At 33.5% G+C, this 27191-nt stretch overlaps 1 protein-coding gene across 1 annotated transcript in view; it reads left to right on the forward strand.

Moving 5' to 3' along the window:
• LOC134235975 (uncharacterized) overlaps positions 1 to 27191 on the forward strand; it is an 85807-nt gene that overhangs the window by 50727 nt on the left and 7889 nt on the right. Inside the window, exons 3-10 of the mRNA XM_062718155.1 lie at positions 6139 to 6576; positions 6721 to 6912; positions 7616 to 7722; positions 10574 to 10741; positions 12528 to 12647; positions 12765 to 12971; positions 13191 to 13305; positions 13395 to 13600. Coding sequence (XP_062574139.1) covers positions 6139 to 6576; positions 6721 to 6912; positions 7616 to 7722; positions 10574 to 10741; positions 12528 to 12647; positions 12765 to 12971; positions 13191 to 13305; positions 13395 to 13600 — 1553 coding nt within the window. The remainder of the gene's footprint in view (positions 1 to 6138; positions 6577 to 6720; positions 6913 to 7615; positions 7723 to 10573; positions 10742 to 12527; positions 12648 to 12764; positions 12972 to 13190; positions 13306 to 13394; positions 13601 to 27191) is intronic.

The raw sequence follows: 27191 nt of genomic DNA on the forward strand, positions 1-27191 counted from the left end.
ATAGGTCTGCTAATAACAGGGAGCAATTGGTATCCATGGGAATTCCAGTTAATTGTTGGAAGACCTGGTCTCCAAAAACCACATAGATATTGTCAATCAGAAACTCAATCAGAATTTAAAAAAAAAAATTGCAAATGACCAATGACAAGTTAAGTAAATTAACGAGTTCCATTTTTATTGAATAAGCAGCTGTCAGTGATGTCAAAAAGGCTGGACTTTAAGTTGAAAAGTCGTAAGTTTTTAAACTGTTGATATTAGTAAAATCTTGTGATTTCAAATTGTAAAAAAAGTTCATTGGAATTTTTAAGTGTCCACATCTGATTTTAACTACTTATTGGATATAATGTTGCACAGTAATTTTGAAATACAAAGAAAATGTACACAAAACATTTCTTTTCATCAATGTACAAATCTCTCTCCCTCTCTCTTGGTTATGAAACGAGAACAACCTGGAAAAGAATGCTATATAAATCGCTTGGAGGAAACTTGAGCTCTGTGTATATTCTTTAGAAAAGAAAATACCTTTGAGAAGCAAGAATTATAGGGGCCTTATTAATGATTTTCCCCTTCAGATAATTGTCGAGAACAGCAGTAACGTTACAATGATTTGATTAAATCCTGGTACAGATGTATAATTTCAAATCACAGTATTCATTTTCAAACACGATGAACAGCCTTGTCATTGTTCCTTATTTTACAAAATAATTATTTAAAAACTCTTAATTACGAGTTCTAGTGTAATCTTGAGAAAATCCTTTAATCACAAATAAAAACGTTGCGATTTTACTTTTTATGTAGTAAGATTCTGCTTTCAAAGGCACTAGGTTTTTATTTCGTCTAATTTGTTCGAGGAGCAAGATCATGTTATTTTTTAGGTTACGGACATGTAAGTTGATAACACGGGGAATCCAATAACCTCGTTTAAAGTCGGCGTTTTTTATGGCCATTTTATTTGCACATACAACCTGTCATATTGTAAATGAGCAAAACACACAACTGAGAGATAATTGCATGAATGCCTAATTTCAAAATTGCCTTAATTATTCAATTTTAAACTGTTTACATTGATACTTTATGTTTTGTACAGCTATTGACAGGAAATATTTTATTTTGATTTCCTTAGAGAAAAGTTTGGTAATATTCTTAACAGAATTGCTTTATTTTTGTTATCTATCCTTTTCATGACATTTTCAGGATCACTATTAACAAATGATAAAATTTACAGCGGACTATTTAGGGTTCTTAAAGACAGGTCAGATTTTCTTAGCATTTCTAAAAATATAAAGTGTTTTGCTCTGAAGTATTAGTAGCCATGTCATTATCTTTTTACAACCTAAGAAACAGCAAGGTTCAGTGCACGCAAATACTCAATACATTCCTTTTATATAATGATTAACATGGCGTACATTTCCCATTTAACTTGTTTACAAATGTCAAAAAGCTAACCACAGCTTGAAGTCTTAACGTTTCAAAAGGACATCATTCAGAAGGCCCGAAAGCACACCTCTAGTGCGTAAACCACTGTCGCCAAACGGTCGGAGGCAAAGACATTTTTAGACCATGCGTTGTGACGACAATTATTCCAATTAAAAGGCTTTTCCTCACGAAGCCAACACTTTGAACATTAATGATATTTAACCTTTTAACTGAATGAATGTTCATCTGATGTGCGGATTGTCATATCCAGAGAAAAACGACATTGATTTTACGACAATAACACCCTCCTTTAAACCGTTTACGGCTAATGGTGATTTCGGGATTCGGACTTGTCATGACAACCGTTATCAAATCAGAAAACAGAGATCCATGGTTACTGACACTATTCTATGAAATTGACAGCAGATTTACTTCTCTAGCATTTTACATCACTTCGGTGACAACTTAATCTAAAGCATCTTGTATGGCTAAGCACATAATCTCATGGTTCTAAGTAATTTATCATCCTCCACGTTACTGTGTGAAATTGGGGTTCTAACCTAAGCAGAAACAAAAATACATATAAATCACTCTATAGTACTCTTAATTAAAAGAATCTTATCCAAATGCATGTATTTGTCTTCAAATTCACAATATATATTTCACCAAAAAAAAAAAATGTTAAATTACGAATTTCACTTCAGTAGAAAGTGAAAATTTGATTATTTACGCACAAAAAAGCACACTTTTTCATGTCTCTGGGCATTATTCCATATACAAACGGCTGTATTGGTATATTGTAGTATAACTTTTATAAGTATTTTTAACATTCTAAAATTATTTTTTTATGTTCTGTTAGGTTTAACTTTACTAGAATTATTATTATCTCCTATTTTTGTATCAATTGATTGTTTTGGCATTTTAGTTTACTGAACTATTATGCACTTAATGCCATGACAACATATGACCACCGCTAACATGCCATATTCCTGTATAATTGAACATATTCATGGTACAGATATAAGAGATCCATAAAGAGATCATCGCATTTTTTGTATACCTCTTTTTGAGCTATAGATAATGATTTCTTCAAGGTACATCTTAATATCCATGTAACAATTGTTTTTCCAAAGAAGTTTGATTCTTGTATGAATTTGTACATTAGCTTCCAGTCTCCTAAACACCATATATGTAAGGTAAAATATTTACAAAAAGATATTTTTAAACAATCGTAAATGAAGCATTCGATAACATGAAAATGTGGCGCTAAAGAACAGCAATCAAGTTCAAATGCCCATAGAAACAATACTATTCGGGAGTAGAGCAAACAAAAACCTCGAAAACATCGGAGATGGGGTCAGGTGCCATGGAGGATTAAGCGACTACTATCAAAGGGTCACTCCTGCCGTACCAACCTCCTTCCCCCCGCCACGACAGGGCAAACAAAAACACCCACAAACAATCTATTGTGTAAATAATGGTTTCACAATTTGTATGAAAACATCAGTCAGCATTCGACCGAATGCTAGATTGTAGTTGCTGACAAGGTATTTATATCGTCTTCCGAAATACTGGCTTTAAGCGGAACTGATGGTATCCTTATTTCATCAATTATCTCAATAGCCTGTCTCGTTTTAAAAACTGTTTGTATACTGAAAGCTCTTGCGGATCGAATCAACTGACCAAAAAACTCATTTGCAGTTGATAAATAAGGGGATATTGCTATATAGTAAGGGAAGGTGGCGATAGAGAGACTGAAGTCATCAGGTTTATCAACAAGTTTTGTTGCTAGGTCTTTTTCTAGTAAAAAAAAATGTAGATATGAAACAAATGTATCAGACTCTGTGGTATATTTAATTCTTTCAAGCTCATAAGGATAAATTGAGCAGACGTAAGAATGGAAGTAGCTATTGTTAATTGATAAAACGTCATCGTTTCATGATCTATATGTCGAGCTGAAGTCCCAACGAATATTTTCTTCTCATGTAACGCTTTTTGAATAAATTCTTCCTTATACTTGTAATATGAGCACAAAAATAGGTTTCTTTATAACAGGATGTAATTGGTAGCCAAGGAAATTCTGATAAAATGTTGGAAAGCTTGATCTTCAAAAATTACATACATGTAGATATTTGCAAGCATTAACTCATTTGCTGGATCGGTACTAGTGTATATGATATGCCATTATTTCCAAAACAGTGGAATTGACAAATGCCTTGGTATCATGAAAAGACCCTTGAATGACCTTGTCCAAAAACCAATTTCCAGCTGTGCACTGCGCACCATTTTTGCCCAGATATGAAACTCTTGCTCACTAAAGGTGCATGGTCTGTGAGGTTGCCAAAGGAGTAGTCCCCCAGTTATAAATCTAATAACAAACAAACAGTCATTGACTATCATATCGCCTAGTAATCATCTGGTGCCTTAGTGTCCATACCAAACTCACTCAACTTCCGGTTGACCCAGTTTTGTGGAACAGTTTTCAAATTATTGTTTGCTGCTAACTTAATCCTGTGGCTTTATATAGTAAACATTTTTATGTTTGTTAATCTATTTGCAACAATTTTTCATGAGTGGAATTCATAAGCTATTAATTCATTTTTTTTTTCATTTTTACAGATTTCTCTAAAGGAATCCCCTGCAGACGCCATACTGTCTGCTTAGCACACTCTTCTAGCGTCTAACGCCGCATACGGTGTAACTTTTTTTCTGAGTTTTTAATTAGTACAAATGTAAAGAATACAAATACAAAGAAAAAATTTAACTTTTTTCCTTCGAAAATGGAATGGACACAATTTAATTTTTTTCTATGAATTGTTTCCACTCCAGTAAACATTGTAGTTATTTATATGGTTTGACATAAAAACGCATTATTTTTCATTATAATAACATATTTATATATCAAATACATCATAAACAGGTTTTTAACAGTAAAATATCAAATCTCTTAGGTGGTGCGTTAGCAATTTTGTCTAGTGTATATGAAGATAACGAACTATAATCATGCTCAATAGTCCATAAAACAAAACAAATGTATGGAGCAGAGCAAACATGGACCTCTAAAACATCAGCGGTGGGATAAGTTGCCATGGAAAAAAAACACCCCTGTCGACTTGACACACCAGTGCTCCTTGCAATGATCCCGCAAATGGGAAACCCACAGATAATTCAGTGTAAATGTTTATGAAAAACGTCAGTCAACCTTCGCCTTAATGAAAGATTGTATTTGCTGACAAGGTCATAGCTCATATTTTGGGAATAGAAAATAGCTACAATTCAATAAGTGTGCATAACTGAGTGTTTTATAGCACTGAATTTGCAAACAGTAATTATTTAACAAAATCATTATTAAATTCAAAAGTACAGCAACTTTTTAAAAGTATTTAGAAAGCTATATCCGTAAAGTTTAAGTTTTGTAATATCTGTTTTGCATTGCAGAGGAATATTATTGTCATGCACTAAGACGTTGATAAGAAAACACAAAGAAATCAAATTTATTTTACTTAACGGATCTTTTGTTTTTCGTATATCTTGAATATATAAGATAGTGGATAGTTGTGTATCATTACTAGTTAAATACTGACTTATTTCATGGGATGGGAATTGAAGGTATATAGTCATTTTTACAACTGTGTTAATTCAGATTGTCTAAACAAATTATATTTTTTGTTTAAACTCAAAAGAAAACTTATTTCGGGTAAGAAGATGATGAATGCATAACTTAAAGATATTGCTCCAAATCTTGGTACCTTTCGGAATATTTTACCGAGTGCATGTATGAAAAGGGCACAATTTTAACTTGAGTCATAATATACGACAAAACACAGATCAATAAATGGTATCTGGCAGTCTGTAGCAGGTAAATTAAAAATGATCAAGTCCGGAGTATCAAAGCTAACATATAATTGGAAATCTTCGGCTGCGAATTATTTTTCTGTTGAAATATAATAATCACAACCACGTGGTTTAAGCCTTTTTGCTAACCCAAGGCTAATCGCCCCGGCTCTGTGTTTTGCTTGTTAGCACGTTAATTATATTTATTGCGATAAAGCTTCATTAGGAATTATTCGCCATTTCAAGACTCAAAGACAAAAGAGCTGTGAGCATCTGTGACTGATTGCTCGTTCCTGTGGCAGTTAATCCGGAATACGGACACTTGACGTGCAATAGAGTCGTGAGGTCGTGATAAGAATTATTGTCATTCCATAGTTTGGGATCATTCTAAAGATTAAGATGTTTTATCGCCCGGATGCCACGAAATAACCTTGTGTTTAAGTTCACACAAATTCCCAGATCAAATTTTCCTGTTTGATTAGCGGAAAACGGTGTGTTTCTTGAGAGACAACCGTAGGAATCAAAAACAGCGAACAGTGCTGCTGTAATCGTAAATGTCTTCGTCGCAGGACTTTTCAATAATGGACTGCTTGTTTTTTGTAGATATGAAAAGCGTCACGGCGGTATGATCGGTCAGGATCCGTAAATTATCTTATAAGAATATGCTTGTGCACTGAAAAATGTCAATAACAGGGTTATAAATTATTTTATTTCTTACCGAGTCACAGGATAAAACGCGAAATGCTTTGACATTAAACTGTACTAACATAATTAACGTAAGAATGGGTGAAGTGGTTTCTAAGATATCCACGTATCTTCCATTCAGGGATAATGTACCTGTTAATTCTAATTCAAATAATCTCCAAGATTCTGTTTCTTCTTCCGCAGACAAAATTCAGAAGGAAAAAGAGAAACCAAGTGACACAAGGACGCTAGTGATGCCTGCAATGCGCAGGCGTCAGTCGGAACAAACAACTTTTGTGGTGCCACGTATATATGTGGATTATGGAAGTCGTAGAACTTCTTATGCTTCAGATTATTTTCGGAGATCGTCAGGTGAAAGTGGAAGTAGCAGAAGGACTTCTTGTGCTTCTTCCCTAGCATCTATGGACGATAGAAGAGGTTCCGGAAGTAGTATAAGTAGCAGAAGAACCTCTGCAGCTTCCGATGTCGATCGGAGAGGATCGGGGAGTAGCATATGTAGCAGAAGAACGTCCCTGTTATCTTCCGAGTGTCCGTCCCGAAGAGGATCCGGAAGTAGTAAAAGCAGCAGAAAGAGTTCAGATGCCAGTAGAATTGGTGATATTACAGACGACATCCTTGCGGGTACGTTGCTTCCCGTTTACATTTAATTCTATTTTGTTTCATCACCAAGTTTTCTTTAAGTCATGATACTCTTGATTTTGGTGGCATGCATTTATATGAAGATATATAAAGAAGCTGCAAATTGAGTTTCCAAATACTGGTCAGATTTTTCAGATTGTGAGATCTTAGAGGAAGAATACAGATCTGTTCTGCAGACGCAGGAACCCCGAGAACCCCGAAGGTCTAGCCTGGAAGAAAATATCGGCAAAACAGTGACACCAGCTGAAAAGAAAATGTTGTATAGAAGGAGTCACTCCTTGGCGGAGATTCGGCCCACGCACGTGTTCCTACCTGAAGGTTAGAAACAGAATATTTCTTAAAGATCAAACGTTATTAACGTTGATCATTAATGATTTATGATAAATCATTATCCTATAATTTACCCTTGTAAATTTGAAATAGGAATTTGGCAAGGGTTAGTCAGATGAAAATCAAAATATCACGAGGTTAGAAGGCATTAAAAAAGGAAATCAATTTTGTAGATTAGTCTGTATGGTAATGATACCCATTAGAACGACAAAAACATTAAATGATCCGTTGTTTTCATTAAAGTCGACATCTAGATTTTTTCCGCTCTGATTTTTCGAGCTTTGATATTGTTACACTGAGTTGTAAATCTAATGCATTTATGTCAACTTCATACCAGGAATCAGAAATATAACTTTAATATTTAATACGCTTACTACTTTATTTTTTAATAGTAGAACAAAAATAATATTCATATGAAAATATTGTAGCAAGTCTGATAATTATTTCTGTAATGCTCCAAAAATGACTGTACTCAGTATTTTGCTGATATCAAATTCCAAGTGTTGAGACTTATTTCACCGGAAGTGCGTCCAATGAAGGAAGTCGTATTTTCTCCTTGCACTTTAATTGTAAGCGTGTTCGACCCGTATGCGGCCAAATTTTATGTATTTGTATTTAGGTAATACTTGTATAATTCCAGTCACATCAAGGATTTATTGTCTTTTTATGAAGTACTTTCTGTTTATTGTAGGACGAGGTCGTACGGACGGCAGACGGATAACCTTGTCCTCCCTGGCACTAGACCACAATATGGCCACCGTCGGCCACCATTATCAACGAAAGAAGCCAAAATTCAATGTAAGTTTAAACTATGAATGAAGTTGTTACATATAAAATACAAAAGGTTCCCTTAATATATTCATAAATTAAATACTCAATTTTCTGAAATATACCTTAAAAATTAGAGAATATATTCTTGATTTAAGTTTTTTTTTTTATTTTTAAACTAATATTTATTTAGAATATATTTTTCGGATTTATCATACCGGATGCATAAATGATAGAATCTCTGCTCTAAATGCAATTTTTTTCTCTACAATTTAGTAGGTTAGAGAAGAATTAAGGTCAGACGACACGTCCCTAAATGTTATATAATTTTCCCCCAAGAATTTGTAATTGAAGATTGTTACTTTTTCGTTAGAAAAAATTGTGGTACATTACGATGAATAAGTGAATGATTGCAAAGGATGATATTCCCTATGATACCCTACTGAAATACACGAGAATTGCTGATATCACAAGTGTTGGTGTTTATAACTTTAAAACAATTTGAAAACAGTTTAGAAAAAATCAATGTTTATTAACAGAAATGGAAACAAATAACCGTGAACAGTGTCGTAAGACCTTGAAAAGAGACAGTCACCGTTTTTATTTTTGTCCCCCGCTTTCGCGAAAGCGAGGGGACATTAAATCTCATTCGTCTGTCAGTCTGTCCGTCTGTCTAGCTGTCAGTCAGTCTGTCTGTCTGTCACGAAAACTTTAATCTTGCCCATAACTTTTGATTTAGTGGAGCTATGACTTTCATATTTCACATGTGTATTCCTTGTGACAAGATCTTTCTTTGGGTACTACCAAATTTGACCTTTTGACCTTGACCTTGGAGTTTGACCCACTTTTACACAAAAATTTTAACTTTTTACTTTGGCCATAACTTTTGAACGGTAGATACTAGGACTTTCATATTTCACATATGTATTCTTTGTGGCAAGACCTTTCATAGGATACCAACAACTTTGACCTTTTGACCTGGCCCTTGGAGATTTCCGTACTTATGAAAAAACTTTTACCTTGGCCATAACTTTTGAACGGTAAGGGCTAAGGCTTTCATACTTCACATGTGTAATGCTTGTGAGAAGCTCTTTCACTGGATAATAAGAACTTTGACCTTCTGACCTTGACCTTGGAGTTTGACTTACTTTTTAAAAACTTTATCATTGGCCATAACTTTTGAATGGCAAGGGCTAGGGCTTTCATACTTCACATAATAATATGTAATTCTTGTGAAAAGACCTTTCATTGGATACCAAGAACTTTGACCCTTTGCCCTTGGAGTTTGACCTACTTATTAAAAACAAACCTTGACCATAACTTTTGAAGGGTTAGGGCTAGGGCTTTCATACTTCAAATATATAATCCTTGTGAAAAGACCTTTTATTAAATATCAAGAACTTTGACCCTCTGACCTTGGCCTTGGAGTTTGACCTACTTTTTGAAATATTTAACCTTGGCCATAACTTTTGAACGGTAAGGGCTAGGGTTTTCATACTTCACATATGTAGCACTTGTGACAAGAACTTTCTCAAGAAACCAACAACTTTGACCCTTTGACCTTGGAGTTTGACCTACCTTTCAAAAACTTATCATTGGCTATAACTTTTGAACAGATGGTGCTAGGGCTTTCATATTTCACAATCGTATTTCATGTGAGAAGACCCTTTTTGGGTACCAATATATTTAATTTGCATTTAATAAAAATTTAATTTTCCCTTTATTGCCATTTCGGGTCATCAGTGTTTCACAAACACTTCTTGCTCCTTTTGACTTTTGATTGAGAAGAGATGGGGATTTCATATTTGACATGTGCATTACCTGTGACAATATATTTCCGAGCATGCTATGATTTCTGACTCCTTGACCTTGACCTTTCACGATTGACCTTATTCTTTAAAAATTCAACTTCGGTGATTATTTCTAAATGGCATAATTATGATAGGGCTTTCATATAGGGCTCAATATGTCATTAAAAATGACATCTCACCCACAAAGACACCGAAAGCGGGGGACCACAATTTTTTGAATTTGCTTGTTTATATGAAGACAAAATCATCTTATCAGCCTTTATTTAAGTTAACACGTCAAAATGTATTTTTATGCGGTTAAAGTTGACTGAAATAGTTGATTTATTTAATATATACAAATAAACCTTGAACCAAACAATAAGGTAGTCTTTCTTTAATTAAAAAGAATATGTTGACTATGTTGTTTTAAAAACAGAAACTCCGTGATTCTGGATGAGTTCTTTATCTTCAGGAAACCTTAGTCTTTAGTTTCTCTTAGAATAATGCTTTACAGTGGTGTGATATACTTCAGCTTATTCTAGACATGCTTTCACTCGTCATGAATGATTATTGATTAACAACCGTCATTATGAAAAGAAATCTCAAGCAGAGGAAGACGGTGTTTGAAGTTTTTCCTACACAATTTGATATTTCTGATTATTGAATTGTATTCACTCCGACAGAAGAAGAACAATGTTTTTGCTTCAAATAAGAAACTCTTCTTAAAATAACGCCGAGTAATAAATACTGTAACATTACGCCAAGTAAAGTCGTTTTAGGAAGCAATTGTTTGCATTCACTTTGGAAAAATTCTACATAGTTTAGCAATAATATACTAGTATGTACGTGTATGAATTTGGTGATACTCAAATCAAGTCAGATATCATTCAACGTTCTAGAAATATTTTTAGATATATGCCGATTCAGTGATTAATAAATTCTATATATATATATATATATATATATATATATATATATATATATATATATATATATATATATATATATATATATACTCAAGTTGACGATGTTTTATTACTTATTTTGTAAATTAAAGCAATCCGTCATATTCTGCCTCCATTTGCTAACAGAGACCGAGTGGGATTGGGCTGCCAGACAAACCTGTGGTCATGCACGACTTAAACTTGGAGGAAATGGTTGTTCCTCGATTGGCGGCACCACTGCAGCCCACGGGAAAACTTAAGATCCAGTTTCAGTATTCAGAAGACAGAACTTCCTTAACAGTAATCATCATTGAGGTCTTTATATTACTATACTTATTTTACTTCCTTGTCAAAAAAAAAAACACAGTATGCAACTATACATATCTAATTCTTTATTTTTGTACTTCTACGAGGGGTGATCAAAAAGTTCGCGAACTATCTCTATACTGGTATCTACACAACCACAATTCAGATTAGAAAAAAAATTAGTACACACATTGCCATACATAAGTTCTATAAATAGCATACCCTAAAATCTTGAAAATAAGACGGATTTAATAATAAGCCGGTTTTGAAAATAAGCCACCTATTTCTTGCATTAAAAATTACTCGAAAATAAGCCAGTTTTGAAAATAAGCCGGCCTTGACAATGCCTTTAAGGAAAGATGTTAAACGTTTGACGATTTCCTCGTCTTAAAAATTTGACGAGTGAAAACTTTGACGATATTTATTTACTGTGCAAAAAAAGAGTTATCTTTCTTTATTTCATTTAACCCATACCAATTTCTGCAAACGACATAGTACGAACGAGTACGAGTAACGATGTCATAGTACGAACTAAGTCTGTAGCTACTAATAAACGTATGTACATTACCAATAAAGGGTTGTTTATAAAGTTAATTTTTTTTTACCAGTAATCATGTTACGCTGCCTAAAAAAACTTAATTGCAGAACCAGCTAAAATGGTGAATTTTTTTCATGAAATTGTCAGAACAATAATTATATCTCATGTAGACGTGTACAAGCTTACGATGTGTTTTAAGGTGGTAGTAATTAAATAAGTAAATGGATAAAAGGAAGTTTTTGTTTGAAAAGCATTTAACTGCCAGGTAATACTGCCCGAGGCAAGAAACCTGCTGATCGTCAGGGCTTGGTAGTAATTACATTTCAATGTACCGTATAATTGAGTTGTTTAAATATGTGTTTGGTTGATTATTTTATCAAGTAATTCAATTGCAAGCGGATATCTTATATATTATTTTTACTTTTTTAAAACAAATTTATATTTCATGTAAATTCATATGCTGTATACAATGAAATAAACTTTTCGGGATCGGCATTCTCAGAATATAAAGTAGACGATCCTAAAGAACGTACACCGGGAAACGCCAATGAATACAAGAGCGCTCTCTTCTCTTACCAGTTTTTTGCATTGATAATAAGCCGCAATTCGAAAATAAGCCGGTCTTGAAAATAAGCCCCCACTTTCTTACCAAAACTTAAAATAAGCCGCGGCTTATTTTCAAGATTTTAGGGTATGCTGAATAAAGCTTTGCTCCTTGTTTGTGACGTCACAATGTGAAAATGGCGTCACTATGTAGGTAACTTGTGACGAAAAATGGCTCTCTCAGTCGTACTCGTTCAACAAACGACTCATCGTCTCAAGCCACGGTCCGGAGTCCGCATATAGCTCTCTCCTCCAGAATGGGAAAGTGATCGTACATTTTGGCCGTGGTTAACGACGATGCAAACGACTGTAAAATTTGACTCTCGCATGATCAGAACGGTGCCAGATGTGCATCAAAATCGGTGAGGACTAATTTAAAATATAATCAACACTGAAACCAAAACATTGTTTCTTTTATGAAAGTTATTCAGTTAGTTCGCGAACTTTTTGATCACCCCTCGTACGTCAAAAAAAGCATTCAAACGTAATAGAAACTTCATATCTCAGACAAAAGACATATTATATATTATATAATTTAGAATTTATCTCGTCTGAATCTAATTGAAAAGTTTTTTCATATTTGTTTGTACAACATATTTAAAGTTTTTTTCTTAATTTGGCAAATATGATAAGAATTCAATTGGTATTCTCCAGGCCAAAAGACTTAGAATAGAAGGTATACCAGACGATACAGAGTTGAATCCGTATGTGAAAGCATTCCTTGTACCAGGAAAATCTTTCAAATATAGAACAAAAACAATTCCAAAAACAAAGGTTAGTTTCTGCAGATAACATATCACCACATACAAGAAAAGCAGATCAAACATTTGGGATATGTTCAATTAATTTAATTTCTCGAAATAGTAAAAAGCTTTTTTTAATCGATTTCAGAATCCTGCTTTTTTAGAGAAGTTCATAATAAATGACGTACTGCCAAGCGATATTAACGATGAAACCGTTCTTGAATTCCAAGTCTATTCCTCACATCACGTGACCAGACGTCACTTAGTGGGCGTGGCATCAATATCTTTAAGGGCAATAGAAACTTTAGAAAATGGTCTAGTGGACCTCACTATCATGCCACAAACTGTTTGCAGGGTAAGTACAAGAAAAAACATACTATTTAAAGTTGTTTCTTTTCAATTATAAACAGGGATTTAGAAATAAAACACTTACCTAATATTTTTTGTTGCAAGTCTCCTACATTGAATTCTTTAATTCAATAGAAAACAAGTAGTTCTTACTTGCTTTTTTTGTATGCTTTTTCCAGTTCTGATTGTTAACGTTATGATTTTTCAATTCTTTCCTTATCTTCAGCTACATCAAGGTGATATAAGGATATCAGGCTGTTATCAACCAGTTGCTGGTAAAATGGTTTTCAACATTTTGGAAGCAAGGAACATCCCACGTGTTTCAATACTTGGTGCTGTCAGTAAGTTATTTAACAGTCTCATAAACAGATTAAAAATCAACATTGTATTTTCAAGCCTGAATTTGTGACATCAATTTTTTTGTCAACAGATCCGTATGTAAAGATTGAAATGTACGTTAATGGAGTGAGAGAAGCAAAGGGCACCACGAAGACCCGTCAGAATACTCAGGACCCCATGTGGAACCACCAGGCAGTGTTTGAAATTAACAGAGAGAACCCTAAACTTCTGGGTCATGTTTTCTTGTGTCGTGTTTTCCACAAGGACATGATGATGGGGGTCCAGGAAATAGGACAGGTAACATTCAGTAATATTGAAGTAGACACATGTGTTCAAAGAAGTTGCGGTCAAAGAAAAAATACAGTTCTTCACTTTATTTTCGCTAGATATATATAGACAAAACTTTTATGAATGTTGCTTTTTGCTGTATACATGTCACAATTGCATATTAAAAGATTGAGGGGTAATATGAAAACCATCCCACCTATCTTTCTGTAGTCATGTATTCAGTAATTTAGAAGTGAAAAAAGAATTGGATAGATTACATGATCAGTACGTACTGGTCCTAATTGTCTTTCGTTGTAAGGCTCATTATATAAATTGCATTTTAGAAGAACTTAAATTCAACTCTACAAGTGGTAATTAATCCAACTTACAGTTCCCCTTTTCAGTCCAGTCCAATACGAAAATTCGTAATATTACGAAAAAACGTAAGATTACGAGAAAGCGTAATATTACAAGTTACCGTAATATAAAACTTATATTACAATTTTTCGTAATGTAGTTAAATTACAAATACGCGTAATATAGCTAATGTAAGAGACTATATTACGAGTTTTCGTAATCCAAGACAAATTCAAGCATTGCAAGAAATTGAATGGCGGGTAGCAAAGTATGACGTTTACTACGAGATGTCACGGGCGATAACTTGTACGACTCTTACTGAGATTTGAATTCTGTGTATTTCAATAAGAATTGCACGAACAGTTAAATTATGAGACGAGGGTGTGATTTTTACGGTAGACTTCGCAAGAAAAGTAGGGAGTTCGGGTGATATAGACCAATGTATGGGCAGCGGAAAGGGCAAAAATTACAATAACTAGATGCGATCTCGTTGCGAGCAACGAGTAGGTCTTCCGTCCGTTATCTGATGAAATAAGACCTGTGTTAGGATAATTACATTGTCTAAGAAGCACAAGAATTCTTCAAAATATGTTTCGACTTTTGGCCCCTCTGTGCCCCTAATTTGAAGGGCTAACCCCATGTACTTGACATCAAATGAAAGGTCTTACTATATTGCACATTTTTTATTATATATGTATTAACAAAATATTAACCAGTAAAAAGATATAAAAGAAAACGTATCAATGTTTGCGAGATGCGTATGAGTCAATTTTTCGAGCCCAGGCGAGCCTCGATGCCTTTTTACCTGGAATGCTCTATATGCAAAATGTCACATCTACTATCCTTTCTCTACCTTCACTGAAAATCTCAGGTTGATATCTTTACTCGTTTAGGAGGAGATCTCAGGACAAGCCGACCATCTAAAAATCAGAAAATCGTCCATATCTCACGACCGGAAGTGACGACGTACTTATTAAAAATTTCCGACAAGGTTCAAATAAATATCTATCAGATCTGAAAGTTTGGTGAAAATCGGTCCAGCCGTTTTCGAGAAATCGCGTGCACAAAATCGGTAAGAAAAAAAATAATAATAACTAGAGCCGAGCTCGTTGCAAAGCAACGAATAGGTCTTCCGTTGGAGCTACGGGTAGGAAGACGTAACCTTGAGTCTAGGTCAAGCCACATTTAAAGTTATACAAGTAAGCAACCTAAAGGCTTGTAAAGGAAGAAACTTACAATGTTTCACCATGAAAAACACTGTAAAGGAATGTATGTGACCTTGAACTTTCTAAATGACCTTGCGTCAAGCAATTTTTCGCCATGAAAAACCCTGTAAAGGAATGTATGTGAACTTGAACTTTCTAAATATGACCTTGCGTCAAGCAATGACAAACTCTGTTATAAAAATCTAATACCGTATAATCCCTATTAACCGCCCCGGGCGCTTAGAAAATTTCGAAAAGGAGGCGGTTATTTTGGTATTCTCTTCATATTAATATTTAATGTCATTCTTATACTTCAAAAATTTTAAATAACAGCTAAAATAATGTCGAACTTTACTTTAAGTGAGGATAATCCACCCAATTTATGTGATATGATTCATTTTCCACTGAGAAATTGGATAATAGACAAGTTACATTTTCACTTTGTTCAAATTTTGGCAGACTTTTGATACGATTCTAGATGATTTGAATCACTGTAGAGGGGGCCCTTGTTTTCTAATCATTGAAAAAAGACCTATCGGGCGCTTATGGGGGCAGGGGTGGTTAATAGGGATCATACGGTATGTGTATTACCGACTGGAAAAGTACACACATGTTTTTTATATATTCTTTTAGTCCATGAATCCAGCCAAAACATCTTATCTTTAGTGACCTTGAACTTGAGTCAAGGTCATGTCCCACCCTGCATTATACATGTATCAACAATGTTTCACAGGTACAAATACTGTAGCGAATTTACAGTTTCTCTGTCAGTAACCTTGACTTGTCTGAATGAATGGATATGTTCAGCCTTATTTTTTCTGAGCATATACAGTATCAAATCGGAAGAATTAATTAGGTTCAACACTATGATTTAGCTAAGGATTTAACTAGAAATATGTCTATAGGACATGAATGCATCGCCAAGTGTATATTAGTAAATAATGCAACATTAAAATCTGTATTAATGTATGACGTTTGTTGAGAATTTCTTGAATAGTTTCTTAAAAATTGAAATCTTAAAAAAATGGATATAGATTATAAAATCCCCTTCAAATAATGCATAAGCTTACATAAAAATATCTCAAATGGTTTCTTTAATACTAAGGAAAATGCAAATTAAAGAAAAGTGAGGTAAAGGTCACAGGAAAGTGCAAGGTTAAAGTGTATCAGCATACTAAAGTTTGATAAAAATGTCTTGAATTAATTCTTCAAATCTGAGCACCGCCCGTGTGGCTTAGGGGTTAGAGCATCTGTTCTAGACTAAGGTTTGGATATATCTCTCAAAAGTGTGCATATATTTTGGCCACTTTTGTACATGTAAAAATGAATACATGTAAATAATCAAACTTGCATGTACAAGCATATTCCCGTAAAATTGTGCAATTGAAATATTCTTTTCGGGTTTTTCCCTTGAGTTGGAAACGTCACTTACTGGTACACTTACAATTATTTCCATTTATAACTATCGGAGTACACGATGTATTTTTAACACCGACATGCCCGCGGCTCTCTGCGGCCACGCACGTGTGAACGAGGACTCGGGTGCAAAACTTTTTGACACAAGGCAACAGAGGTGGGTGTAAACTGTAATGACATAACTGAGGGCATTGTGGCATCGCACTTTGAAAAAAATGCATAAAACAAATTCTAGACTTATAGATGTTAATAATTTAAATTGAAAAAGGATACACCCTTAAGGTAAGCCCCAATTTTTAATGCCTATATAATGTATTTGCAAAACATTTGTGTGAACCCCCCCCCCCCCCCCGTACAGATGCCTATGCTTCACAACAATATAACTGGTATGACGTTAAAATTTTTCAATAAATTTTAGTTTACATAAAATGCATGAAAACTGTAAAAAAAAAAATAGTTCAGTAAAATAATTAAGGGAGAAAGAATTTTCAAAGTACATGTATGGAAAAATCAAAATCGCTCACTTTCATATCGTTAAGTGACCATACCATAGGGTCAAGGGTCAAATGACCACTATGTAGTGTATTTACAAGCAAGCAAAAAAGTGTGTATATTTGATATATTGTGCGAATTTTGATGATGGAAAAGATGTGGAATCGTTTTTCAACATCCTAATGGACCTAGAAATAACACCAAATGTGAATATTGCAAGGGAGGTTTGTGTTTTTTGTCTATCGATTTCCTAAGCACAAAGAACAAAGGAATATGTGTCCTCCATTTTGAATTTCAATAGTTCGATCACTCACTCACTCACCCGTTCAGTTGTGATTATTATTATGGTTTGAGTCTTTCACCACCTAAAACTGTCCTATACAGACTGTTATTTCACTAATTTATGCTTTCAATCCCAAAATGCCTAAGCAAGGTAAAAAATCACAACGTGGAGGTTTTGGACACCCCCAAAGTACCAAACCTTTTTCAAAAAGACAACGTGAAAATAGTAGTGAATATGAAGATTTTGATGATGATGATGAAGCAATAGTTGACACTTTAGTGGGTGCACTAAATAAACCCGAAATTATGTCCAAATTTGTTGAATGTATCTGCTCCTCAAAGACACTGGTAAAATCACTCATCAGTCATCTACTTCCTAGTTTGACAGAAACACTACAGAGTGTACTCGATCCTCTAAGACTATCTATAGACAATCTAACTGACCAACTAAAGAAATCAGAGGAGAGGTGTGTTGAACTAGAACTAAAAAATGACGACTTGGAGCAATATACTCGCAGACAAAATCTGAGGATATCAGGAATTGTTGAAAAAAAAGGTGAAAATACTAATGCCTTGGTTGCTGGCTTTGTCAAAGAGACAATGAACGTCGACCTAGATATGAATGACATCGATAGGAGCCACCGGGTAGGGAGACCGAACTCGAAACCCAACCGAGACATAATTGTCAGATTCACATCATGGAAGGCGCGTCACAACATCATCAAAAGATGGAAAGCAGTGCACGAATATAATATACATAATAACACCTCTTACTACGTCTTCGAAGATCTTACCAAAAACCGTGCCGCGATTTCATATCATGCTAGACAACTAAAAAAAAACAGAGAAATCGAAGACACGTGGACGGCAGATGGGAAAGTATTCGTGAAATACTATGATGACGATAAATTAAAAGTGTGTACGAGAATTAGTGACCTTAAGCCTGGTGCGCATTCTCAAACAAAAACATGCGCCAGTGCGGCCATGGAAACAGTTGGACTTTCCTCTAGGGAACAAACTGAGAGTTAATTATCAAGATGTCAGAGCCCAGTCTGACAAAACAATCCTATTCACCGGTTTAAACTTGTCTTTTGAAATCTGTGATCATAATAAACAATGTAAAACACTGCATAAATTAGACGTAGAGTATAAAATTATATGCTTACCACATGAATTTGTATAACTCCATATCCACGTGCACTTATTTTTTATGGAAAACCCCTAAGTCACGTGATATAGTTCCTTGAAAGGGAAAAACACAAGTTATTTTAAGGATACCAATACACATTTTTTTATGCTGCGTTTTTTGTACTACGTACAATACTTACATTTTCCTACTATGAACTGGGAAAAACTCCCCCTTATTATTTTTGTATATATGGTATTATTATTCATCCAAGACATTTGTACGTTTTTTGTTATTTTCTTCCGTACAAATGCACTTTTTCTTTTATGTGTTCTTTTTTTCTTAAACCAGTGTAATTATTTTGCACTAAAAATGCTGAGTATATCTTTATCAACTTATAATGGATTTCTTTATACGTATTATATCTTTGTTTTCCAAGCTGACAAAATACTAAATAATATGCCTGCTGTTCCGGAAATTGTGGATCCATTCGGAATCTGTATTTATTTTGAACATGTCAACATCCTGTGTGTACCATGTGGTGAGACTCGGGTATTTTTTCTAATTTTTCAAATGATAATTTATGACACACATGATTGATCTTCTCTTATGTGTTAAAAACCAGAGTCTCCCGAATTGTTTATATATTTCTTGTTGTCTGTCGCTTACATATAACTACTCTGACTTGAGGTTCGCATGGTTTGATGCTGAATTACATGCAAGTGCTATGCTAAACGTATTCAATAATTTTCATTATTATATCTTAGTATTGGCTTTTTTACTCATAATAGGAAACTTGGAAACAAACCCTGGACCAATACCAAATACATTTAAAACACGGAATCTAAGCATAGTGCATAATAATGTATGTAGTTTACTAAACAAAGTTGACGTTGTTTACAATGAGTTGTCTGAATATGATATTATTGGTATTACTGAAACTCACCTTGATAATAATATATCCAATGATGAGATCATGTTTCATGGTTTTCATCCTCCCATTAGAAAGGATCGTAATAGGTTTGGGGGTGGAATACTATTTTATATTTCCTTAGATCTACATTTCATCACGAGAGATGATCTTAATGTCACTAATACTGAACTTCTTCGGTGTGAAATACATATGCAAGATAATAAGAAAATTTTACTTGGTCTGATATATCGACCACCTAATACAACTGTCGACTACTTTGAGCGTCTTTCTGATTCACTTGAAATTGTATTAAATGAGTCCATCCCAGTATTTCTCATGGGTGACTTTAACATTAATATGTTGAGTAGTGGAAACAATGTTTTTAAACAAAGAATGCTACAAAGTAATTTATTAAACCTGATAAATGAACCAACAAATTTTTCAGCTACCCCTGGTACATGTATAGATTTAGTTTTTACTAATAATCCAAGTATTGTAGATAATGTGTATGTAGCATCACCAATCTGTAGTACTCATTCACCAGTTAGTTTTGATATAAAATACAAAACTTTCAAACAATATGCTTACAAACGCACCATAAGAAATTACGATAATGTTAATTATAAAGATATAGAAAATGATCTTAATAAAGTCAACTGGGATTCCACAGTCTTTAATACCTCAAACATAAATGAAATATATGACAATTTCTTACACACTTATGATGCAATCTTAGATAAACATATACCTAAAAAAGTAGTCACAATTAGACCACGAGATAAACCATTTATGAATAATAGTATACGTCTAAGAATAAGACAACGGAATCGTATACACAGAAAAGCAAAACAAAGAGATTGCCCAAACTTATGGGGTCGTTTCAGAGAGCTCAGAAATGAAGTAATTTCTATGGTTAGACATGCTAAAGAAAAGTATAAGGAAAAACTTACATCTCAAATACTTAATAGAGATATACCACCAGGAAAATGGTGGCGAATTACGAAATCAATTGCAAAACTTTCTAATAAACATAAACCAATGCCTCCTATAAAATCAAATGGTCAAATTTTACTTCATCCATTAGAAAAGGCGGAAGCATTAAATAATTATTACTCAAATGTTTCTAGTGTTGATGAAAGTAAAACCATACCTGAGCATGGTCCTGGTCCCCCCTTAGTAACCATTGAAAACATAATTGTCACTGAACAAGATGTTGCTGATCAATTAAATAATTTAAATGTAAATAAACCTCCTGGCCCTGATGGGATAACACCAAAAATTCTTAAACAATTATCCTCCTCTATTTGTAAACCACTAGCGAAACTTTTTAATAAGTCATTTGAATTAAAACAATTACCTAATGTGTGGAAGCAAGCTAATATTACCCCAGTTTTTAAGGGTAAAGGTAGTCCTGAGTTAGTTAATAACTACAGGCCGATTTCACTAACTAGTGCTGTTTGCAAAATAATGGAAAAAATTATTTTTAAATATTTGTACAATTTTATATTAGAAAACAATATCTTAACAAAATACCAGTCTGGATTCCAACCTAATGACTCAACTGTCAACCAATTAGTGGAAATTTATAATACAATTATATCTAATTTAGATAAAGGCAAAGACGTCAGATTCATTTTTTGTGATATTTCAAAGGCTTTTGATAGAGTTTGGCATAAAGGTCTACTTTTTAAATTAAAATCTTATGGAATTCAAGGTACATTACTAAAATGGATAGAAAATTACTTAGATGATAGAGTTCAAAGAGTGGCTGTAAATGGTTTCTTTTCAAATTTTAAACCTATATCAGCTGGTGTTCCTCAAGGTTCTGTTCTAGGTCCTTTCTTATTCCTCCTGTATATTAATGACATAACTGAAAACTTAGTTAATAATACTAGGCTATTTGCAGATGATACATCACTGTTTATAGTGGTAGATAATGATATTAATGCAGCGGCAATCTCACTGACATCTGACTTAGATAAAATTAATAAATGGGCCTTAACATGGGGTGTGGATTTTAATCCAAGCAAAACCTGTAATGTAAATTTTACAAGAAGCTCAAATAACCATCCCCCAGTCCATTTTGGCTGTAATGGTAGCATTATTAGTGAATCTAGGTCACACTGCCATCTTGGACTTCTTTTTCAAAGTGATGCCAAATGGTCATCTCATATAAATAATTTATACGAAAAAGCTTGTTCTCGACTAAATCTTTTAAGAATGTTGAAACATCTACTAGATAGAAGTGCGTTGGTAAAAGTCTATTTTGCTTTTATTCGACCCATCTTAGAATATGGTAGCATTGTTTGGGATAATTGCTCACAAGAACTTTCAAATCTTTTAGAAAATATTCAAGTAGAAGCTGCCCGAATAATAACAGGACTCAGGAAAAATTCATCTAGAAATGCTTTGTATTTAGAATTGGGTTGGGAACCATTAAATAAGAGAAGGGAAAGACAAAAACTCTTGTTGTTCTACAAAACTGTTTATGGTATATCCCCTCTTTATTTACAAGAAATGGTTACACCTTTTATGCCACCAAATCATGGTTATAATCTTAGAAATACATGTATTGATAATTTTAATTTTGTCGTACCTCAAGCAAGGACAGTCTCATATTTCAACAGTTTTCTGCCTTCTACAATAAGATTATGGAACAATTTACCACTTGAAACAAAATGTATTGAATCTTATTCATGTTTTAAAAATGCCTTAAAGAAACCTGCTACAGATAGAATAAAGGATGTCAAAATCTTTCATTATGGAAATCGCAAAGAAAACATTACTCATTGTCAATTAAGAAATGAATCTAGTAATTTAAATGCTCACTTGTATAATCAATACCTAAGTGAAATAGCCTCTTGTACTAAGTGTGGATATACGAACGAGGATAACTATCATTTTTTCTTCAGATGTCCAGCCTATTATAATCAGAGAATGATACTTTTTGAAAATCTTAAGAGTGTAATAGAACTAGAAACAATGTCTCCTGAACAAATTTTGAAAATTTTGCTAATTGGTGATAGGCAACTACCTTATAAAGTTAACTGTTCAATTTTTGAAGCAGTCCAACAGTACATCAAGTCTTCAAAAAGATTTTAAAGTATTTTGTAATTAAGTAAAAAATAAATCCAGATATTTCTTATTTTTTCTATTTATTCCAAGTCTCAGCATTTCCATTTTCATGTGTATGTTGTATTTTCCTTGGTAATTTATCTTTGCACTTTATTATTTTTCTCTTTATTCAGTGTTGTTACTATTTCCTTTTACTTTGTATTTTCTTAAATATTAGTTTTTTGCACCTTACTTATTCTGTTTTGCTGTTTTGTTTGCACTTCTTTCTTCTTATTATTATAATTTTTTTTTTTTTTTCATTATTTTTTTATTATTATTTTCTTTTTGTCATTATATTGTATAGCGAATATGCATAAGCTTAGTAATAATTCATCTGTATAATTTAATTTAATATATTATCGGGTATTTTTTTCCCCACCTTTAGTCAACAAAAGAATTTAATGTAACTTATAAGGAATATTTTCATCATTGTAATTCATTGTCATTTCTTAACATTTGTAACCTTGACCTTGGAGAGGACTTATATAGGCCATGCCTGATGTCCAATCCAATTATGTAAGCTTACTTTACATAATAAAATAATGTTTAAATTAAAATGACCATACCGAAGAGTTATCAAACAGGTTCAATTATTTATATCATATCTAAGATTTGCAAGAATATTGACAAAGCCATACACATTTTTCAAAGTGCGTTTATATGGTCGATATTAACGCACTTTGAAAAGAAATTTTGTTTTTTTAAGTGCGTTGATTTGGTCCCAAATTTAACGCACTTTGAAAATATTTTTCAAAGTGCGTAATTTTTCAAAGTGCGTCGTAACAGGGCATACATAACGAAATTCGATTATTCGTGGACGATACATCACTGTTTGCAATAGTGGACACTAATATTAATACTCCTACATGATCTCTTAATTACAACCGATCTTGATAAAATAAAGAAATGGTCACAAATCTGATTTTTATTAGATTTTAGGTATAGGCGAATGTGTGTGGATATGTGGAAGGGATAGTGTAAATTAATTCATTCAAGATTTGCTAAATTGTTCGTTTGGGCGAAGGCTTAGAAAAAGTGACACACTGCGTGTACAGGTACACACCAGTAAATGTTATCATTAAAATAAAATTCGACGGACATTAATTTACTGGTACATGAATTTTAATTATCTGAAGACAACGTAATCTTCAGAGAATGAGGCATTATATATATTTTCTGTTTTTCATACCCCAGATTTCCTTTCTTTTGATTTACCGTTTACACAGGCCTGTGTTTTAACAGCTGTTCATAAATACTGTCAATATATGATAGGAGAAAACGATACATCTCTCGGTAATTCTTTATTTTTTTAGGAGGAAAATATAGGTGAAAATATATAGATTGACACCTTAGTATTTACCTGTGTAATTACGAGGTTACAAACCGTGACGATGACTGGACAGGATGGGCTACCCGTTATAAAAACAACTCATAATCAACTCTGCGGACCTATAATTAGTTCATTCTAATGTCTGTATTTCAAACGCAGATTAGGCTCTACATGCGTATATTTGGACATTCTTGCATATGCATTATACTTTAATTATAAAACGTGCATGTTCTGTACTTGCATGCATGTACATTATATGTCTCCGTAAAACCTTAATGAAACATTAGGAGAGCTGATAAGAAAAAATAAACGGAAACCTGCTCGCAAAAAATTACAAGTTTAATAGAAAATAATTATTTGTTCAAGGTTAATTAGTTGTCCAATGGAATAAGTTACGCATGTGTGTCTCAATCTACATACTTTGGAGGCGCGTGTGAATGTGGGATTTTGTATTGATGTATTCTGATAAACGCTCGATATTTGTATAATTGGGACGTATACAGTTGTACATTTTAAGGACGACGACAAAAGAACTTAAATTGAATTACATACATGTACATTTAACTTAAGATACAAAAAATCTATCTCTAGTAGAAATTAATCAAAGGAGCATATTTTCGATGGTATTTGAAGTGAAACAGATCATGACCTCGATAACGAGAAAAACATTTGCTATAAAAAAAATAATTATATGAAACTTTCATTTAATTCAGCAAATAAATTATTGAATGAAATGCACTAGCGACATAATCAGTCAAAGATGCTATGAAATAATCTGAAAGATTCAACATATTAATTAAATTTATCCATTCTGTGGTTTCTTTTGTGTATATGACTGGGGGTCGCTGGATAACACGCCGATTGATTCCCGGTGACCGACTTTACCCCGCGTTATCGAGGGAGGCGCGTTATATAATCGTAAACAAACAAGGTGAACGTAAAAGGCGTGCACTTAATGGCTGTGAATAGTATATGCTTTACAGTTATGTTTTATTTTCTCACTATATTGTTTGTTTTTATATGATAAGAAGAAAAGATTATCTTTTCTTCCATTTTTAGTAGACTTGATTTATACGATTTGAAAAAAAATGAAATAAAAGGGAAAATTGTCAGTGAACAATCGTGATAATTTGGGGGGAAAACACAAAACACTTCAAGAACCTTATTCTAAAAAATATTAGCATCCAATGTAGCCATGTTTATCATTTATAGTAAGTTTGTTTTAGTTTACACGCATGAGAGCTCGCGTTTACGTGCTGAGTGAAAAGAATTACCTGTACATATATGGGTCATGTATCTAGCTCATTTAAAACAAGACTCGAACAAAACAATTTCAAGAGATAATAAGATGTTAAAGCAAACCTTCATAATCGACAGTCATTCCGAAATATTTACCTTTTTTGAGTTATAAAGCAAAAACTTTCAAGGGCCCTAGATCCCTAATTTTAGGGGCCAGCCCCTTTTAAATGATATTATATGAAAGCTCGTAAAATTATGCACAACTTTTATTCTACATGTCTTAACAAAATATTTTTAGTTTTCAAGATAAAAAGGAAAATATGTGTTAATTTTCGCTCTTTTAGGCGTTCTAATTTTTGACCCCTATATAGCGCCATTTTAAATAAAGAAATCGAAAAACAAAAACCGATGTGCACAACTTCAATCCTTCTGTTATCTAAAACCAGTAAAATTTCTGCTCCAGCTTTTGTGGCCTCTGAGCCTTTGTCTGGAAATGAAAGCCTATAAATTTTTGTTTAAAGGGAAATAACTCAAAATCGGAAGTGACTTTTTGAAATTTTAGACAGCATTCTGATAGAGTTTATTATCGTCTATAATGTCTGAAAATTTGAGCAAAATCCATTGAGAAATGAGTGAGATATGAGGCCTCAAAGTTGGCGTCTAGGAAGAAAAAAAAAAAAGAATAATAAGAATAATCTTAATCATCAGAATCAGTAGAAGGTCTTCCGTTGGAAACGGAAGACCTTAATAATAGGGAAAAAGAAACCGAAGAATAACAAGAAGGTCTTCCGTTGGAGACGGAAGACCTTAATAACTAGATGCGATCTCGTTGCGAGCAACGAGTAGGTCTTCCGTCCGAATTTTCGATAAGATGAGATATGACTTTGACTATGATCTTTGATAAAATATCATGGAATCATGCCTTTTCTCTTTTGATTAAATCCTTTTGATTTAGATGATATCATCAATGCGTACTTAATTTGCACATTAATTCTTTTCTTTTTTCTACTTTGAGAAACAACCAAAACCAATTAAAGAAGACTTGTAAGGAGACCTTGGATTATGAATGTAGTTTGACACAGAATTGCAACGAATCTACGACGTGACAATCCAAGTATCCCTACACATTTCATTGCTCCTTATGTTACTTTCGTTCAAGCAAACGCTCGGCTGCCTCTGTTAACCGCTATTGCGAAATGTCGGAATTGACAGAGACCGCCGCCATTTCGTTCCCGCTTCAGATTTTTGAAAGTTAATATCTCGAGTTTGAATTTATAAATTTACAAACGAATGATATATTCAGCCTAATAAGAAATGTTTCTATCAACTATACTAATATAATTTGAAAAGAATTGAAAAACAAAAAGTTAAAGACGAGAGACTTTTGGCCCCTCTATACCCCTAATTTGAAGGACTAACCCCGTTTATTTGATATCAAATGAAAGGTTTTACTATATTGCACATTTCTTATTATATATGTCTTAACAAAATATTAAGAGGTAAAAAGATATAAAAGAAAACGTGTCTATTTTTGCGAGATGAGTATGAGGCTATTTTTCGATCCCAGGCGAGCGTAGATGCCTTTTTACCTGGAAAGCTCTATATGCAAAATGTCACATCTACTATCTTTCCTCCACCTTCACTGAAAATCTCAAGTCGATATCTTACGTCGTTTAGGAGGAGATCTCAGGACAAGCTGACCCTCTAAAAATCAGAAAATCGTCCATATCTCACGACCGGAAGTGACGACGTACTTACAAAAAATTTCCGTCAAGGTTCAGATAAATATCTATCAGATCTGAAAATTTGGTGAGAATCGGTCCAGCCGTTTCTGAGAAATCGCGTGCACAAAATCGGTAAGAAAAATAATAATAACTAGATGCGATCTCGTTGCAAGCAACGAGTAGGTCTTCCGTCCGAATTTTCGATAAGATGAGATATGACTTTGACTATGATCTTTGATAAAACATCATGGAATCATGCCTGTTCTCTTTTGATTTGGATAATATCATCAATGCGTACTTATTTTGCACATTAATTCTTTTCTTTTTTCTACTTTGAGAAACAACCAAAACTAATTAAAGAAAACTTGTAAGGAGACCTTGGATTATGAATGTACTTTGACACAGAATTGCAACGAACCTACG

The sequence above is a fragment of the Saccostrea cucullata genome, unplaced genomic scaffold (genome assembly GCF_032062105.1).
Source record: "Saccostrea cucullata isolate Sc308-1 unplaced genomic scaffold, CSIRO_AGI_Scuc_v1 ctg236, whole genome shotgun sequence".
NCBI lineage: Eukaryota > Metazoa > Mollusca > Bivalvia > Ostreida > Ostreidae > Saccostrea > Saccostrea cuccullata.